The following is a 20,241-nucleotide window of genomic DNA, read 5'->3' on the forward strand; positions in this document are numbered from 1 at the left end:
CTGCTTGTTTTACTTGCCTTTTGTTCAACCATCAGCTGGGCTTTCAGAAACTGAGGGTTCCAGGTCCCTGGTACAATACTCCATTTTTAGCTGAAATGCAATGTAGCAAGACCCTGTGTGTCCTATAGAATGTATAGAAATTTTCTAAATGAACACTATGGCACTGGGAGCATCCAGCACAGAGGACGATCTTTTAACTTAGAAATGTCACAAGCTGATCTAATAATTTGACAAAAAACAGTCACTGTCACTAATTTCTAGGACACACACCTAAACTAGAAACACAAAATGTGAAATATAATCAAAAGATTTTTAGGGAAGTTGAATTGAGGCAAAAACTAAAAATTTCAGCTGGCTGAATTAAGGGGTCATATTGGGTTCAATGTTGGCACAATACAGTTTTTGGAACCTGTTCATAGTATAAAGAAATTGGACAAGCATTAGAGAATGATCTCTATTGACTTCAAGAGTTGTTAAAGAGTCAAGGTTATGAAATGCAAAAGGATGCATCTAGGTTGTGCATATAGTAAGTAGGCATATCACATATCTCAATGTGACGAAGAAGCATCATTAACCAAAACCAAATGTGAACTGTACCTGGGTCTGTGTGTATACAAAAAAAAATGAAGTTCTTGGATTATTGTGAGAAGATAAATCAGGTAAGTAGATCACCAGGACATAAAAGGAGATTATTCAAATATGTAGGTATTCCATCCCACATAATGCTCTTCAAAAGTGAGGTGGAGTAGTGTCATCCTGTCTGGGTATCAATATATAGATTAGAACACCTGCAGGGAGAATATTTAGATGAAAATTATAATAGAAATATAATATGCATGTACAGTACTTGTTTATCACCTTATTTTTGTAATGTACAGTATAAAGTTGTAGATATATTAACAACATGACACCTCGATCAAACACACATGCATTGTCATCAGTATTACTACAGTATTGTCTGTAATCACCCCTTGCTCGCCAATAGTATAAGCTAGGCAACTTCAGGTCGTTCTAATCTCTCTGGGTACCTGAGGTGTTCAAGTGAAGCCACCAGTCTGGTAACCCTCCTTTGGACGATACGATATGAATACTTTCCGAAACAACATTCCGAAAAGGGGCCCAGATGGTCCCCATATTGTACTCAATATGGGACCCACAGATGTTTGCACCCAAGAACTGTTTGGGTCCCATCTGGGCAGATTTATATGGGGCCCAGCAATTTCTTTTGCAGGGTCCTTATGTATGACTGTAATGGGGCCCATATGTAAACCAAGGAGAGGCCCATGAGTACCCCTTTTCTTTATATTCAGCAGAAAATCTTCAAACAGAAATGTGTTCATGGACATTGGGCCCTTCTGGGCAAGAGTCTGCCCATGTCCCTGGATTACACTGTAATGCCAAAGCATAATTTGGCATTACAGTATAATGTTTGTAAACTAGGTGTTTTGATTGTTTTCTATCCCAAGTAGCAGGAGTAGGGGTAGAGGGTGCATCGAAACTATGGCGCGTGAGTGTACATATGAACTGGCCGCTGATAACCATATGAGCCCCATATCTATACATGAGTGGGTTGGTTTGCTCACTTGTATGAACTAACTTTTCTTATTCTCTAGCCTGTCAGAGCACAGAAACACAAAGGCTACTTCAAATTCAACAAATAATCGAACATCTTTTTGGGCAATGACTCAAACATTCGATTTTCTTATTTCGAAGACTTAGATAATATTGTACAGTACTAATGTTTATGGAAAATTAGAATGTGTCAATGTATGTTTTTTTCTTTTACATAACTACTAGTACTCTACTGCGTCGCCTTAAGAAAGCGTACACACAAGTTTAATTCCTCCTAACAAAATGTGACAAAATTCCTCAGGTTTTCTTTCCAACCAATATATGGCTTCCCTCTACTGCTCCATATTAGGTCAGATTCCATTACAAGACCTTTTCCAGGTGTTATCTTGTAGCTTTACAGTGCTGAACATTTAGTAGAAACGATCAATGTGAACATCTGTTGGCGACAATATTTTACTTATTATTTTTAGGAAAATAAATTTTTATATGGGAATAATGTGTATGATGGAAGTTGTAAGGCACAGTACATATACAAAACGGTAATTATCAAGTCCTTAATGGGCCATCTCTCCGTCCCCTTCTTGAGAAAATAGTCTCCTGGTCTGTACTAATTAATTATTAACTATAAAAAAAGAGCATAGATAACGAGCCTTGTTCTAATCTATAATTTATCACTCTCTCCTATCAAAATATTCAGTCTGTCTCCCCAAAAGGCTGTACAGTAATTACGAGTTGCTCCATTTTAAAATTAAAGACGCGACTTGAATAATACATAAAATATCACAGTTAATATTAATACCAGTGAATATTTAAAAATATAAGAGTTAAGCCAGAAAATTAAAAAAATCATCGTTTTCTGTTAGAGAATGAGGAGGTGAAGGAAGGTGTCCAAGCGTTGTATTTCCTGCCTCTGACGTGACTCACTAACACAGTACATAATCCTATTTGTTACATCTTATGACCTACTGCTGGACAAGGGACAACAACACCGTCAAAGTAAGAGCAGATTGGTCATAAAAACTGGTTGTTGGAATATATTTTTGAGTATATGACCATAATAAGACATATGTTAATTTAGGTAAGATGACCTGTGAGCTTTTGGGGCTTCTCTGCATACTCGTATATATACTGTATGTATATCTTGTTAACTTTTATTAGTCCAGTCTGTTTGTTCAATTGGTGTTTGGTCCATCTTATGTATAGTGGTGTAAATACTGTAGGTGTGGGTTTATAGGTAACAGCCATTCCCTCTCAACCCAAGACCTTGAGGTTAGTGTAAGTCTTTACTCTAAATTGTAACTTGCTTATTGGTCATTGGTTTAGGAAACATCGATGGGATATTCATGGGTTTCATTTATATTCTGTAGTAAAATATATGGGAATTATTTATGGCTTCACAGCCGCTGATTTTTCATGGAAAGCGAATTTAAAAATGCCTCAATTTCACTGTGTTTTCTAGTGGTCACTCGTAGTTATCGTAAATGTGTTAAAAGTGTTTATTTAGAAGTTCAAGTTAAGTTACCATAACTTAACATAACCAAACCTATCCTAACTTAACCTAACCTGACAACTTAACTTAACACCTGCCTTGGGCGAACTTACTGTTACTGACGGTCTGACTAATTACCCAAATGTAGCCGCAATGAAGTCAAATAATGGTCCTACATGAATAAATCGGACTGCCAATCACTTCTTGACTTGTATTTGGTGTCACAAAGTCACAAAAAATTGGAAAACTTACTTTAATTTGAGTTAATAGATCGCGTGCATGTACTGAGGGAGCGAGTAATTACCCAAATGTAGTCGCAATGAAGTCAAATGATGGTCCTACAAGCGTAAATCTGGTTGTCATAAAGTCACAAAAAATTGGTGAACTTAATTTAATCTGAGTTGTGTTAGGTTAGGTTAGGTACATGCACTCGATCTATTAACTCAGATTAAATTACGTTTTCCAATTTTTTTTTACTTTGTGACACCAAATACTAGTCAAGAAGTGATTGGCAGTCCGATTTATTCATGTAGGACCATTATTTGACTTCATTGCGGCTACATTTGGGTAATTAGTCGGACCCGTTACTGAGATGGGGGAAAGCGGCTGTGAAGTCCTTCATATTAGCCAAATTTATGATGATTGTTACTGATTGAAACATATCTACATACCAATCAGTCTTGTTTGATGAAAAAGAGAGAGGAAGAAAAAATATTAGTAATAGTCTAGAAGAGGGATCTACGGATGTCACTGTATGCACCCTGGACGTGGAGAACTATCTTGTGAACCCTACTTTTACTTGTTGTAATTGAATAGTAAGCGAGATATGGGGTGCCCTTACTTTGTTTACCTTAAAATTTTGGGTAAATTTTTATTTTAGGACATGAGTCCCTTGGGGTTGACCAATATGTTTTTTGAGTGTATTTTGGTGTGTTTTAAACGAATGACCTTCATTTTGGGCGGAAATTGCTCGTATTTGTCCCCCCCCCCCTCCTCCTCCCCCCTCTTCCTCCCCCATCGATAAAGGGGGAGAGCCTAGAAAATTGGGGTTTTGGGTGGGGGAAAACACGAAAACGAGTCGTCAAACCTAACTTAACCTATCCTATGCATTTCCAACTAATAAATGGGTTTCAAAATGCTCAGAATAGGGAGATCTAAATGTTTCAGTAGTTTATAACTTTGGGGCATGCTATGTCCGAAAGTAAAATGATACCCAATTTTGGCAGTGGATATTTTGCTGTGACCGGCTAATTTCCTACTAATGCTATTTTACTGTGAGTGTGCTCTGGTCGGCTAATCGTCCATTACCGGCGAACAACGCAAGAATTATATTTGACTGTGACTGGCGGCATTTGGCATTTATTTTGCAATAAATTGATCATTGTGTAGCTATAAGCATACCTAACCAGAAGGATTTGTTCAATTTTATTAATTTTTTTCCACATGTTCTTATCATTATAAAAGTGGCCATATTTACTAGAACCAAATAGAACCTGACCTAACCAACCAAAGAAACATACCTAACCTTACCTAACTTCCTAGTCGGGGGGCGGTCCCCCCTGTCATATTAAACAGAAAGTACTTAGACAATCAGAGTGCACTTACAGTAGAATAGCGTTAGTAGGAACTTAGCCGGTCACGGCAAAATACCCACTTCATAAATAAAAATTTAAGTCCATTGTTTATGTTACTAGCATTCTCAGGGTCACTCCTATTACTTCCAGTGTCAAGGTATTCATTTTAGGTTAGGTTAGGTCAGGTCAGGTTGGGTTGGTTTTTGAGTTGAGCAATATGTTTTTCCGATGGCCTTTGATGTGTTTTATTCGATTTTGATATTGATTTTTGTTGGAAATTACTCTTTTGGTAGTGGAGGGCTATCTCAAAAATGATAGGTGTTTTTAGGTTAATAGATATAACTGCTTTTTTGTGTTGTTTTCTTACTAGTATTGAACCAGTAGCAAGAGCACACACTGAATAAACTTAGTAATAAATCTAACAGAAAACTCAAGTTCAATTTTGCTTTCCAGTGAAACGAAATGGGAGAATCAGGACTTCATCGTCTCTACTTAGCAAAGTCCCTCAAGGAACTTAACAATCAAGTCCATGAAATTCCCAGAGCTTCACCCAAGTTGTGAGTAGCTAAGTTACCTATTTATCTTGTACAGGAATCATCTTGCTCACCATAACTAGCTACTACTCTTAAATAGAAATTACCATTTTTACAAGTGTCTGTCATAATTTTCATCTACCAGCACTGTTGTATCTTGGACCTCAATAAATGTGGGGAAATCAGCCACCAAAAACAGTATCTCCTTTATTGTAGAGGAACAGCAATCTCAACAGGTGGTTTTGGTGCCATCCTGACCAATTGTAAACACAACATGGGTACAAATGAGTGATGCCTTGCACACTATTCAAAACATAAGCTATTACAAGTACAGTAGACCCTTGCCATTCGCAATTTCTATGATTTGCGGTAAGCAGATGGTGGCTAGCTTGTAAGCCTTTTCCCGCAGCACAACGAGTCACCCCATGCAGCATCTCGTGTTGTATTCTCAAGACTTTAGTGTTTCTGTGTGAAGTGGCCCCTAATAGGCTGCCTAGTGTCAGTGCTAATGATGCTAGTGGAGTGAAATGTTAAAGGCAGAAGTCAATGATGACCCTGACAAAGAAAGTTTTATTATTAGATAAGTTAAAAGAGGGGATGAGTGCTGCCACGGCTGGTCAGGTGTTTGGTATAGGTATACAGTAGTGCACTGAGGTAGTATAAGTTGCATTTCGCGGTTTTGCCACTTCGCACCATTTCTTGGAACCTATCCCTCGCGAATGGCAAGGGTCTACTGTACAGTAATTTTATTAAATCAGATTTAAAATTTTATTAATATTGGTTTTAATTCTTGATTAAACTATTGTGGACCTCAAAATGTACATTGCTTCAATCACTTTTTTTTTTATGACTGTACCGGTAAGTGTTTAAAAAATATTTGCTTTAAAAAAAAATGGAGGCCCACTAAACATCTTATTGCATAATGAAATGTAAATGTTTCCAATACGATAACTAGACGGTTCCTATTAAAATACATGGAATATATTTTACAATTTGGTAATAAAACTGCACAAGAAAAGGGGACAATGCCATATTATTCTCAACCTTCAATGGAGTACAGTACAGTACAGTAGTCTGTAGGTTATCATCACTGTAATGAGACATCATAACTAGTGCAGTACAGTATTATTTTTTATTGCACTTTTTTATACATATGACATACAATGAAATCAATGAGTAATAAGTAAGAAGAAAGCTACAGGGGGTCCCTGACTTAAGAACGTCTGATTTACGAACGAACGCTGATACGAACTTGAAATTTACAGTACGGTACTGTATTTTATATACCTGATGACTTATTTTTTACTTTCATTTACTGTATTTTGTCATTCTATTTCTTCCTTTGTCTGAAATTAAGTGATTTTTAGATGTATATAAGGACTTAGGCTAGGATATAATGGGATTTTAAACATTGTTCTGTAAGTACAGTATGCACATAGCATGTGTTCTGACTTATGTACAAATCCGACTTAAGGGAAAAGTTCTGTCAGGAACAGTCACCGTGTGTGTGTTTTTTTTATGTAACTCCTCAGCTTTCATTGTATTTTATTATTTTCAGATTAGTGAATACTGCCCAAAGAGTTCTTAAGGAAGCACAGTCTGTAGATAAAATTAAAGATGAAGAGAAAGCCTACATCCTTTATATGAGATACTTCTCTATTGTGCTGGTTAGTATCATATTCATTTATATGTCAACAAGTGTATGCAAGCCTTCTATTCTTCAGTAATATATTGGTAGATGTAAAGATTGTTTTAGGTGGTACTGCAAGAGTTTCTTTTCTACTTTATCTGTACCTGTATATATATAGTGGGATAATACAGGTATCCATTGTTGAACAAAAATTCTATTCATATACTGTACCTCTTTCTTACTATCCGAAAGCAATATTTGCTTATGCATAAAATGGCCGGATCAAAAATTCTTCAAATCGTACATTCCATTTGCTTAGTGTTCGGTAGAAGTGAAGTGTTGTGATCGTTCTTTATCCGTCTGTACGTATTTGTACTGTCCTTTCATGAATCTGTACGCAATGGCATCCAAGCATAATAGTGTTTCCTCTGCTACCCCTACTGTACAGGATGTAATTTTTTTATTTTTTTTTATTATTTTTTTTTTAGCTACAACACCTTAATTAATGATTCAATAATTGTGTAAATCACAAAAATAAACCAAAACACAGTAAGTGTTGTTGCAAAAATGTAAAAAAAAATTGGGGGTTTCATTGGTTGGGAACCAATTAATTTGTTTATGAATAATAATTCAATTCAATTTCAATATTTTATTTCTTGATATAGGAACCGGGATCCCTGTGTTGTCACTAGGTACCCCTGTACAATAAAACCAGAAGCATCTGGCAAGTGTCACAAGTATATATAAATATTATAAAGGTGCTTACTAAAACCTAAGGAAGGAAGGATTTTCCTTCAACACATCATCAATATTATTTACATAATATCTGGCCAGTATGGGGAGGATCATCGTGTCTCCGTCAGGGGGTCGTGGAGTGGTGGTCCAGCGGGCGTCACAGTAGCGTTTTGTGTGGGAACCTCTTAGGAGGTAGTGGACAAGGGTGCTCAGGGGAGGCGGGGATACCAATCTCCCAAGCAAAGTCATACCCGATGATGGTACGTGTAGCGATCACGTCCCTTTTCCGTGACCCTTTCCCATAAACGGGGATGGCTGCTTCCCGAGCTTCTCTATGTTTGCGGCGAACATATGAATAATATTGGGCTTTTGTTGTTCAGGAACTGAACCCTATTTTTCCCATTACAGTACAGTGTACCATACTTTATTATGTTATTCGTTATCCAAAAATTCAATAACCAAATGGTTTTCAAGGAACCTAACTCATTTGGATAGTGAGGGATACCTGTATGTCTGAGGTTGACATTGTATATATTGTACTGTGTATATTTGAAGAATACTGTATATATAATATCACATACCTGTATACCATAACACTGAAATCCCACAGTAGCACACAGAGCAAAAAAAATGAGCATTCTATATTTGAATTTGCAGTCCTCTTCAGTATATATATATATGTGAACCTAATTTAGTGTATTACTTTTTCAGACAATACAGAAACATGCTGATTATAAGAAGAATAAAAAGTACTATGATGCCCTTCTGGATCCTAAGATGACTGCCAAGGTTATTAACAGAGCAGAAGAATTACAAAAGAGTCTTGATCGCAGGTTTGATTCATATTGCTTTACATTAAAGAATCTAGTACAGTACAGTATATTAGTTTTCTCTTATTCCTCTCCTATTTGTTATATTTTACCATTAAATTGGAGAAAATGAGAAAGGCTGAGCAAGATTTAGTCACTTTTTTATAAACCTTTTACAGTATATTGTAAGTTTATTGTTTAAAAATAAGGGCATAGTATTCACCCTCTCTTTTTTTAACAATTTGTTGTAGATATGGATTTACAAGTGATGCAATAAAGGCAGAGAAGTTAGAGCAAGATAAAAGAGCATTAGAGAAACTTGAACAAGCTGAAAGAGAAAAACAGGCAAAGAAAGCTGCAGCAAGAGCCAAGACAACCACCATCACCCCAGCAGTAACCAATGGTATGGTGCTACAAAGTTCATGCCTTAACACAAACAATCTATTGTGTATAGTTTTAACTGTACTACAATACTTCATTTATTTTCATTCTGGTCATCTTGTTCCACATCAGAAAAGAACCTTAAGGAATGAAAAAATAAAAATGTACTACCAGGTAAATGTATCTGCAGTTAGTGTAATGTCAAGAGATGAAAATCACAGAAACATTGATTTACAAATTTTGTGATATGACTTTAGGTCTTGCTAAACTGTTGTTGATATAATTCAAGATAAAGCACTGTTAATGAGAAAAACAGGAAGTTATTTTATAACTTTAAACAAGTTAGAAATTACCTGCATTTAAGCAGTTAATGAGTGTGAGAGTGTGATAAGTCAGTGTTGGTGATTATGCTTTCAGGTTCATTCACACACTCATTACTTCTTCATGGGTGTCAATCCCTACACCTTCAGTGTGTCCTTTACCTCATCCTCCATGGGCAGATTCAGGAATATCAAAGGGGGGTGGGGGGTCCAACAAGTTGTGCGTGAGGAAACATAGCAAGCAAAGTGAGCCCACCCAGCTGGGGTTTTTGGGGGGGACTGTAGGTCTCCTCCTCGGGGATATTTTTTTTTTTTTTAAACTGACCGATATCATGGTCATTTTGAGGCCATGTGCTCTTGTTATTAAGAGATATTAGGTCAATAGTAATTGCTTTTTACTATACAAAAATGACTAGGTAAGTACAATACTGCATTAAAGAAACAGTATTGGAATTTTCTGATGAAGAGGGATGGGGTCTGGACCCCCTGGATCTGCCCCTGACCTCTCATCTTGCTCATGGTATTACCCTTACCTTACTGCAGTCCACCTCTCAATAATACCCACCACCAATCTTTCTTTTCATATTTTCTCAATATTTTCATATCATTGAAGCTGGTCCTATCCCCTGGTCTCTACTGCGTTTTCTGGGCTGGTGCCCTAGGATAATGGTGGTGCTCTGAGTAACATCCCATTCTGGTTTTACCTAACAGATGCCATCAGGTACAGTTGTGGAAGAATATTCTGCCCCACATGGCTTTGGCCAGTGGAGACATCCGGCAACTCTCTCTGAGTAGTAAACATGGTACGTTTCAATTCCATATGAATGAACCAGTCTCAAACTCTAGTGTGGGCAGCGTTAGGATGAAACCAGTTGCATCAAATATTTATATAATTAATGCCTTAATTTCACCTCTGATTCATAAAAATATTATTCGTGAGGTCTCATATTTTTTTAATTAGAGAAAACGTCGTCATTGCTGTTGTTTATAATATTATATGGTGTGATAAGTTTGTGGAGAACCTGATAACGACTCTTACGTTGTTTATTTACCCAAGTGGTGTTAATTTATACAATTTGTGCTTTGATGTTAATTATTATTTCAAGGGACTAAATAAGTGAAGGTTATAATAAAAAACTCAAATTCTTGTCTCGTATATTTAACCTGTCCAACAAAAACCAATTGTATCATGCATAAATGAATTTATACAACAATTTTAATACAACCCACCTATTTGGGTCACCTAACCCATCCAAAATAGTCATATATATTGAATACAACCCAATTTACCAAAATAACCATACTAGTGACCCGCCCATCCTCCAGTGCTGGCAATTACCTCTTGCAGTCGTTCAGGAACTCACGCCACATGCCTGTAAATAAGTTCAGGTTTCCTTCGGAGCACCACCCATTCTCTTTACTCATGTTGTAGTAACTGGCGAGAGGTTCTCTCTTGCTCTGGCTCCCACACATTGTCGATGTTCACCCAAAAATTTTCAATTGGGTTCAGATCGCAAGATTTACGTGGCCAGACGAAAAGATCCATATTTCTTTGATCTTGAAACCAGCAAGTTACTACCCTGGCTGTGTGTATTGGATAGTTGTCGTGCATGAAGAGAACTTTCTCTAGATAGGGAAGAGCATATGTTCTAACAGATGGCAGCATTACAGCCTCCAAGATGTCTATGTACTTCCCTACTGTAAACCTGCCTTCTATTTCTGTCAGCTTTCCAACACGGTAGAGGTATACCCAGCCCCACATGTTGGTCGTGACCTGACCGCTTCTCGCCACTCAAAGATATTTTCTCAGTCATACTTGTACCTGATTTGGGAATAACAACATGCATTATATTTATTCATATGTGGAGCATGTAATAATCCATTAAAATTATATCCACAGATGTATTAACTGTATTATTTAAGACACGTCCCAAAAAGTCAAGTCCTTCATTCTCGTGCTCCAGGGCAAATCTTAGCTCATTTTGACGGTGTCTCTCCGTTAGCTGTTCCTTTGTTGCTGGTGTTCGGTGAAGTATTCCTTCCTCATCGAGCCTCTTTCGTACAGTCCTTGGTGTCACATTATGTTGAATGTCTTGTTGTATGACAACTGCATTCTTAAATGGGTTATGATCTGCAGCTTGATGTATCATTTGATCTTGAGATGGAGTTGTCTTTCTAGGGGCGCCTGATCTATGCCGATCTACCAGATTTTCCTCTTCATCCCACCTTTTCAGCCACCGATAAACGGTTTTCCAGTCAATTCCAAGTTCTCTTGCTATATCCGTGTTGGAAAAGCCACCGTTTCTCATACCAACGATTCTTCCTCATAGAGGAACCTTGGCCTCCCGACGATCCATTCAAGGCTCGGTTCTGGACAGACTGAGGCAACCACGGGACCACAGCCACAATTACGCTTCACATCCTCTTGGTGTGAGAATCAGTGCTATTCAAATAAAGTGTTTTGAACACCGGCTCCCTGCAGCAGTGATTCTCAAACTGGGGTCTGCGAAAAGTTTTTGAGAAATAGTGCATTTAACGTTTGTGAGAGATTTGGCCATTCCAATTCGCAGGATATTTTGGATTTGGATTGAAATGAACAAATGCTTTAGACTCTGATTTATTCTTTGATTATTGACAATATTTGTATGTGTCATGGTATATAAGGGGTCCTTGGTTGAAAAAAAAGTTTGAGAACCTCAGCCCTACAGGATCCATATGCCATACAGAGGACACTATTTCCTGACCCATATTACTAGTCATAGTTGTTTAATGTAACGTGAGGCTCAAGAAATCCTAAAAAAAATACAGTAATGAATTACTACAGCTGCTAGGTAACACAGATAACAGTCACGGGAGCATGTTAGGCTTACGTAACAATAACTTCTCAATGGGATTAATGATAGTGACCATAAGTCGCAGATCAGTTTGCTGATATTTCTTAGGACTGATGATAACATCATGGCATGTCAACCAGCCTAAGCATGACACCGCTGTCTGTCTATTATGCGCATACGCTAGCATGGGTGAATGCTACATCCACTGGCATTACTGATAATATGTTCTTGGGTAAACATATTTTTTATAATATGTGTAACTGATTCTGGTTTCTTCCAGCATCTGTTCCATATTTACTGTAGTGCAGGCCAATATTATTGGTGCAGGTGACCGTCACGGGGCACCTGTATGAGGTGTGATAATAACAGAGCTGTAAAATTATCTACTGTATTATATTTTCAGTCAATTTATGCTGTTTTTATTAGCCTTTCTAATGTTATATGAAGGCAAGCATTCATTATGTGACAAACATATAGTTATGATAATGTTAGTTGATTAAAATAGTGATGGATAACAAACAAAATATTTTTGAGCAACTGGTTTCATCCAAATGCCGCCCACACTAGGGTTTGAGACTGGTTCATTCATATGGGTTTGATATGTGCCCTGTTCACCACTCAGAGAGTTGCCGGATGTCTCTACTGGCCAAAGCGATGTGGGGCAGAATATTCTTCCGCAACTGTACAGTACTGTAATTGTAACTGACCTTCGCAGACGTGGAGAATGACCATATACCATTGATGATGATACTCTGATCTGCTCTGCTGAACACCTCTTTCTCTTCCACATCTCCAAATTTCTGTATTTCTTATTCACTTAACCCCACATGTTGCTTTCTGTCATGTAATTTGGTTTCTTTTATTTCACTTTTTCCTCTTACATACAAAGTTCATGCTTCACTCCCATATACTGTATTGAAGTTGGCTCAGCACTTACCCATCTTTGACTCCTTTGTTACAAGTCTTTTCATACATTTCCCCATCCACCTCTTATATTCTTCCTTCTGTCAGTCTGTGGTTCAATTCATTATTTCATATGCTAACACATCCATTCTCAGGCTTCTGAAACTATCCACGTCCTCTTTTTTTTTTCATTTAGGTTAACGTTATTACTCCAGTCTCTACATGTTGTCATTACACTTTGTTTGCAATTCACTATCACTTCTCCAAGAACACACTTCCAAATTAATTCACAAATGCTTGTAAATTTTCTCCTAAACTCTGTAAATTTAATGGATAAAATAGGTACGTATACTGTATTAGCAAATTTAAAATTAAAGATTGTATTTTCTATTTCTAGGTTTGACGGAAGATGGTGGATGTATATCATGTGAGAAACTTTACTCCCTGATGAAGGAAAGGTGCTCCACATATATGATATTGGATGCAAGATCTAAGGAAGACTTCTCAGAATCACAGATGGTCTTACCAAATATTATTAATGTACCAGAAGAAATACTAAATCCAGGGTTAGTGTAGGAAACTATTGCTTGACCTTGTACAGTATCCTAACAGGATTACCAATTCTAAAGAAGTTTGTCGAGGAACATAACTAAACAGGAGACCTTGACTTTAAGTGGCTGTTCCCTAAAGAGTGCCAATCTCCCTCAATTTTTCCTCACCTCAAGGACAAAATTTGATACATAACACAATTAAGGGGTGTAGGTTATCTACCCCCAATAAGATTTCATGTCCACCAAGGTTGTTCTGCAAAAAAAATTATATATATATATATATATATATATATATATATATATATATATATATATATATATATATATATATATATATATATATATATATATATATATATATATATATATATATATATATATATATATAATATTTATTTATTTATATTTATACACACAGGTACAGTATATATAGCAGGAAGTGTGTATAGTTCCTCTTTATAAAGGGAAATTTCACATTGTATAAAATGTAAATACTATTTTACTTGGATAGTTCTTTTATTGCTTTTATTTCCTACAGTTTAACAGCAGGAAGAATTGGAAGTGAACTAGAAGAGTCAGCATGCAGTCTTTGGGTAACACAGCGGCACACTGTAGACTATCTAATTCTCGTCGACTGGGAAACGGAAAAGCCGCCACTGCCATTACCACTCGAGACACTTATTGATGCTATGGTGAAGGTAAGAATTGCACCTAATGGGGTACTGAGACTCTTCTGTGATGTTTTGTGAAAAGAAAAGGAAAAATACCCTCTATTTAGCCAGTAACAACTCTTATGTGAGACTGATTAACCACGATGGGGTCTTGATGGAACAATAACTAGCTCATTGTGCACCAAGCACCATGTACTGTATTTTGTTGTGGTAGCATTGAAGGAAACCAGATTGGATGCTCACTTCTTAGTTATGAAGTACTGTATAAGAGTTAGTTACCAATACCATAAAGTTTCATTTTATACAGTATCCCATTCATAGTACTATTGCTGTAGTCCATTATAGTCGATTTATTTCTTAACATTGTCATTTAGGGGAGCGTCTGGTTGAGATACAAGGGGCCTTAAATATTGGCGAATGCTTTGATATTCTTGTCACTAATTACGGACAACATGTAGGTCAATTCTAGTCCCCAAACTCCCTTCTCTGCCCCCTTCATTTTTGGCCCTTTTCACCCCTTTCTTAATTTTCAAGGTGCTTCTCCTTCATTATTATTTGCTCCACTGTCTTGAAATTTATATCGTTTAGAGAATCCATGGCGCCCTTCAGTACGATAGGATGATAAGTTTATTTTTCGCTTTGGCTTAGGTCTACAAATTTTTTGAAAATCACATGCCATTGAAGAAAATGGCATGTGATATAAATTACAAGACAGTGGAGCAAATAATAACGAAGGAGAATCACCTTGAAAATTTAGGAAGGGGTGAAAAGGGCCAAAAATGAAGGGGGCAGAGAAGGGAGTTTGGGAACTAGAATTGACCTACATGTTGTCCGTAATTAGTGACAGGAATGTCAAAGCATTCAGCCAATATTTAAGGCCCTTTGTACCTCAACCAGACGCTCCCCTTAAAATGGATATACGATACTGTACTGTAATCATTATAAAACTTGTATCCATATTAATAACTAAGAATTATAATGCTAACAATTTTAGTCATTACTGTACTGGTTCCATCATCCAAGAAAAAAAGATGCTGCAGTTAATTAATTTGTGTAAAATTTCAACTCTCACATGTTAGTGGGACCCAGGAAAGCAGTACAAGAGCCGTCCATGGGTGCTACAAGGAGGGTATGACATGTGGCGGCTCATGTATCCCATGCACACAACTAATCCCAGAGCAGAGCGTCGTACCTCTGCAACTATGAAACCCCAAGAGCCAGTGTCACGTGAGTTGTCTGGAGTTTTCTTTTTGGTTTAAATGCCGATAAATTCTTCTTCTTTTTTTATGACACCTATTTGCATCCGGTTGTCTTGCTCATTGCATCATTTCTTGTCACCAATGCAATGCTGATATCTTATAGTATGTACAAATGCCCTAATTCTTCTCATTTCACTATACTGTACTATCTTATATCTCATAGAAAGTGGAACATTATCTACACTGAATATAGTAACAGGAGCAGCTGCCCTTCCAACCTTACCTACTGTACATCTCTCAATTCTAAAAGAAAATGTTACACCTGTAGGTACTGTATTGATGTTGTCATCAGTCGAAGAGTCACTGAGCTTGGATAATTACAATTATGGTAGCAATTTACATCTCTGTTTAGTCAGTCAAAGATGGGATAATAACTAATGGAATCCCTTTTAATGGTCGAGAAGGGAGGGTATGCCTGGGTTTCCTGCCCTCCTCCTCCCTACAGTGTGCAATGAAGTGGGTAAGTCTGAGAGGCTCAATGACACCTCTGCTATATATACAATGTCTATACATATTACTATGTGTATTTTTTTTTTTACAAATGAAAGATCTAGGTATAGATGAGAGTGTAACTGCGTGTGTGCAATACATGCAAACGTGTCATGTGTATGCAAATGATTTGTGGTTAAAGAAATTTTGATAGCTAAAATATTTATCATGGCAATGTATATAAGTTTGCTCTTTTATGGGATTATAAATACATACAGTGATTTCCCCGTTAGCCGGAACAAATGGTGCAAAGTGTTTTCGGGGATGAGAGATTTCCAGCTAGCCAGATGACTTTCTCAAATCCGGAAAAATTTCTTATCCCCAGAATTTTTTCCGGTTACTAGGAAAAGTTTCCGGGTGTCTAAACTAGACATCTTGCCAGACAGACACTAGCCCACTTCCCCAGAACGTTTTCTGGTGCTGGGGAGTTTTCCTTGAGTCTAAACTACCAGAGTCCGTAAATGTAGTTCTAATTAAGTTAAACTCCATTTATTTACTATAATAATCTAGAATATTTTATCTAAAAGTTTGGTTAAATATATATATATTTAAAATTTATAAATCTATATGATATGGGCAAAGACTGGTATTTTTCACTCCCATGGAGCTGTGGAGGATTAGTGGTTCTCATGTAAGTGACCTGACCTGATACATTGTCAGGTGGAGGTAGGGTGGGGGATTAGTGGTCTCATATTACTGACCTTCTGATGGAATGTCAGATCACCCTTTCTTGGGTGGGGGATTAGTGGGTCTAATGACCTGAAGATGTCTTGAATAAACACGAAACAAAAAATATTTTTAGGGAGATTGTGATAAGTATAAGTATAAATGAGCAAAGTTGTATCCCTTCAACATTACGTTCCATAACATTTTAAAAATTGGAGTGAGAATGCAGAAAGGTGTGGGTAATTACAGAGATGGAGTGGAATAGGAATGGAAACATGCTCTGATGTTGCCAAGCGCTCCTCAACAGCTGATATTAACTCACTACCACACAGTCACACTAAGCAAATTTGTCATACAATAAGTGATGCTTTAAGGACATAATTGTTTTCTTTCTCCTTCCGTTCAGTTAATTTTGAATATCCTGATTTGGACGAAGCCTTCCTGATGACTCCGTCCCCAACTTCTCAAAAGCCACAGATTAGCCAGGCAGACACTCGGACGATTCCATCTGTCGTACCGACTGTCAACCGGACATTGAAACCAACAGTTGTAGAGGAACTTATGGATAACAAGAATAATAACAACAACATTTTGGATAGTTCGAGAGTTTACAACAACACGGTGACACCAGAAGGGAGTCCAATTAAAGTACCAGTGGACTCTAAGCTCAACACTTGGGAGACTAAGGACTCCAACAAACTTCTCGACCTACAGAAAATTAAACCAACAGCCAAAGTGGACAACATGCCATCAGTACCCAACAGATCATTGAAGCCCAGAGAACTGTTAGCAAATCTAGCAACAAAGAAAGTGGAAATGGAAGAGGAACAGGAGCTTTTGGAGGAGTCCATGAAAGTTGAAGAGGTAAATGACTTCAAGTCCTTTGGGTCATTATTGTATGTAACAGTGTTGCAGTGATGTGATTTTTTTACTGTCAGGGTGATGTAAAGATTGGACTTTTCATGTGTTTTTTATGTGGTTTGTCAAGGTTGATATAAGGCTACGGTAGAGATAAAGAAAGATTTTGCTAGTTAAAATTATGTTAGGTATATAACTAATTTTTTTGTGGCTTGTGGGTAAAGGGAAAAAGTGTTGCCTAGGAACATACATACACCAAGTAAGGGGTTGACATTTATTATGTGTGATTGAATTAGGCGACTCATTATATTTCTCCTCTTTAGGATACTCTTAAGAAAATTGAAGAAATGGAAGCCATGACAACACAGCGGGAATCGGCACGTGACGAGCAAAGTCGAATTCAGTTACGAAAGACAGAAGACAGATTGCAGGAGGAAATAGACAAGTTACAAGCAAAGAGTTCAGAGATGGTAAGTACTGTATATAGGCTTCAGCACAAGTGTAGCATGGAATCTTTCACTTAACCAAGACAAAGTAAATTGGTTGGTGTTTTGTATCTCTTGCAATTTTTTTTTTTAATACCCTTTCAATATATTTTCCTTACGCTTCTTGGCATCAAGAGTTGAGCATCAATTCTCCATGTTTTTTGGTCTTGGTCATGATAATGTTTTCTCATTAATACTTTGTCTATTTATTTTTCTCTTTTGCAACATCCCCATGTTTCTAATACAGTGGGCTATTACTCTTCCTAATGGCCAACTTCCCTTCATCTGGCATTGATCAGTATTTTTTTTACCCTTTGAGTCCTGGAGGGTTAAATCATCATCCTCAAAGGGTTAAATCACCATCCTTAAAGGGTTAAACCATCATCCTCAAAGGGTTAAGTATTACTGTAGGGAGAGTATTTTCCGTACTTCTTAAGGTTATCTTGTTCCATATTCTTGCTGACTCCCCATGTAATATCTCAAACACTTTGTCCACAATTTGGGTCAAATGGTACTGTACAGTACTGTAACCTAGCTTATTATGTTGCATTGATTTGTTGTTTCACCTTTCAATATACTGTATATAGTATGCTGTACTGTAGTACATGCTTGCGGGCTCACTGATGCAACTTTCTCTTTCTACCAGTTGTTATTGACCTTAAAGTGTTCTTTTGTTTACATGTACTGTACTTAATACTTAATTATTTTTATTTTTTTATATAAATATGGTTTAGGGTTTTGAGAAGGAATATTTCCACCTAACTCGTCAGCCCAAAATGGAGGTCACTTAGGAACAATCCTGTGAGCACATATAATAATAAGGAGTCAGCAGTGTATAGTACAGTTTATGTCATGCTAATATAAAGTTTATAACTAACTATTACAGCTTGTTTATGCTGCACCTCTAACACCATGTTCTTTTACAAAACAGGAAGATCGGTACAACAAGATCCACAAGCAGAATGAGGAGCTGTGGAGGATGGTTAACCAAGTATTGTCAGGTCAGATTAGCAACCTGAACCTGAGTTCTGTGCCACAGCCAGACCATGATGCTGACACTCAACTCCAGAAAGAAGTGAGATATTTACAAATGTTCAGTTAGTTTATTCCAATCCAATATTTTCCATATGGATACAGTATTTTATTGTCTCACTATTTTTTTTAACTGTATCAATGTAAATAATAATTTCACAATATGCAAAACAACAGTTAAATGTTGACACAGGTGTTTTGTTGTAAAGTTCAGATAATTTACAAAATCCTTAACCAATCTGAATATATTGTAAATGTTACTGTAAGAAAAATATTGCCCCCTCCCACTCCCCCTTATTTTTAATAAAGATTTTGAATTTCATGAAAAATGACCCATATCAAGATTTGTTGAGGACTGATAAAGTATTATAAAGCACACATGAAGATGTGATATAGAAGGAACTTTGTTTGCAATCATATGTTTTCTCAGGAACAAGAAAGTCTACGGAAACAAGAAGGGAAAAGGAAAGCTTTGCAAGAACAAGTAGAACGCATGCGTAAGGAGAGAAAAGAAAAGGAGATGAAACTGAAAGAGCAGGCAGAGAAAGAAAAAATAATAAATGAACAGAAAGCAAGAGAAGCTGAAATAGAAAGGTGAGAATGTAAAGCATCTTTGTTAAATAACTGAAACACTCAAGAGCATTTTTTTAACTCCATGTACAGTACTGCAATTATGCTTTGTAACTGGTACACATGAAGTCATCTAAATCAGAACCCATTACAGATAATTATGATTTGATGGAAGGGAAACACACGAAAGAGCTCAGTTTCTTTAACTTTTTCCTGTGTTTCCCTTCCACCTCATCGATCAATCACAGACAATTATGTTATGAAATGTGTCAATAATGATATTACAGGCGGAAGCTTGAGGAGCGCAGATCACGGATTGATGGAGAGTCCCGGTCTCATAAAGCAAAGGGTGAGTATGATAAATCTTAATCCCAGTCTCATAAAGTAAAAGGGCAAGCTTTATATTGCCTTACTTTTATCATTTTATCTTAATCTGTCTCTCTGATTATGTCAATTTATCTTACTTAATGCTCAAAGAAGTAGGATAAATGCATGTAAAGAATGCTAGAATACAGTTTAGTACTATACTCGTAGACAAATGATTCATGACATACACTATGCTTTTGGGGAATGTGTGGGGTAAATGGGCAGTAAATGAATAGTAATATCTCCATTAGCTGGAACTCTCTAATATTTTACCCAGAATTGAAATTGGCTTGGAATTTTTCTGGACAAATTCTCACAGTTCTGGGTCTATGAACGAGTTTCCAAGGTTAAAAATCAGGCACATTTTCTGAGAAAAATCTGGAAAATCTCTCCTATTTTATCCGGGCTAGGAGCAAATTCCGAAGATGAAATAAATTCTGAAAAACTTTCAGAAACTCTCTCCTTTGATATACTGTACAGTATAATGGCTTTATACTGTTAGACCATAGTGCTA

The 20,241-nt window shown here is 36.9% G+C and overlaps 1 protein-coding gene across 4 annotated transcripts in view; it reads left to right on the plus strand.

The window, feature by feature from the left end:
* The first annotated feature begins 2,425 nt into the window (after nt 1-2,425).
* LOC121871887 (ubiquitin carboxyl-terminal hydrolase 8-like) overlaps nt 2,426-20,241 on the plus strand; it is a 37,464-nt gene continuing 19,648 nt past the window's right edge. For 3 of the 4 annotated variants that reach the window (XR_006089976.1, XM_042374479.1, XM_042374480.1), the window contains exons 1-13: nt 2,426-2,568; nt 5,089-5,192; nt 6,727-6,835; nt 8,245-8,366; nt 8,594-8,745; nt 13,178-13,346; nt 13,870-14,029; nt 15,082-15,229; nt 16,823-17,280; nt 17,598-17,744; nt 18,691-18,834; nt 19,222-19,385; nt 19,649-19,710. Coding sequence is in view for 3 of the 4 variants with exons in the window: in XM_042374479.1 (XP_042230413.1) it covers nt 5,098-5,192; nt 6,727-6,835; nt 8,245-8,366; nt 8,594-8,745; nt 13,178-13,346; nt 13,870-14,029; nt 15,082-15,229; nt 16,823-17,280; nt 17,598-17,744; nt 18,691-18,834; nt 19,222-19,385; nt 19,649-19,710 (1,930 nt within the window). In the remaining variant the exon portion in view is untranslated. Of the gene's footprint in view, nt 2,569-5,088; nt 5,193-6,726; nt 6,836-8,244; nt 8,367-8,593; nt 8,746-13,177; nt 13,347-13,869; nt 14,030-15,081; nt 15,230-16,822; nt 17,281-17,597; nt 17,745-18,690; nt 18,835-19,221; nt 19,386-19,648; nt 19,711-20,241 lie in introns of those variants that run through there. The other variant, XM_042374481.1, reaches the window with a different exon arrangement.

This window comes from Homarus americanus, unplaced genomic scaffold, assembly GCF_018991925.1.
Source record: "Homarus americanus isolate GMGI-L3 unplaced genomic scaffold, GMGI_Hamer_2.0 scaffold39675, whole genome shotgun sequence".
NCBI classification, from domain to species: domain Eukaryota; kingdom Metazoa; phylum Arthropoda; class Malacostraca; order Decapoda; family Nephropidae; genus Homarus; species Homarus americanus.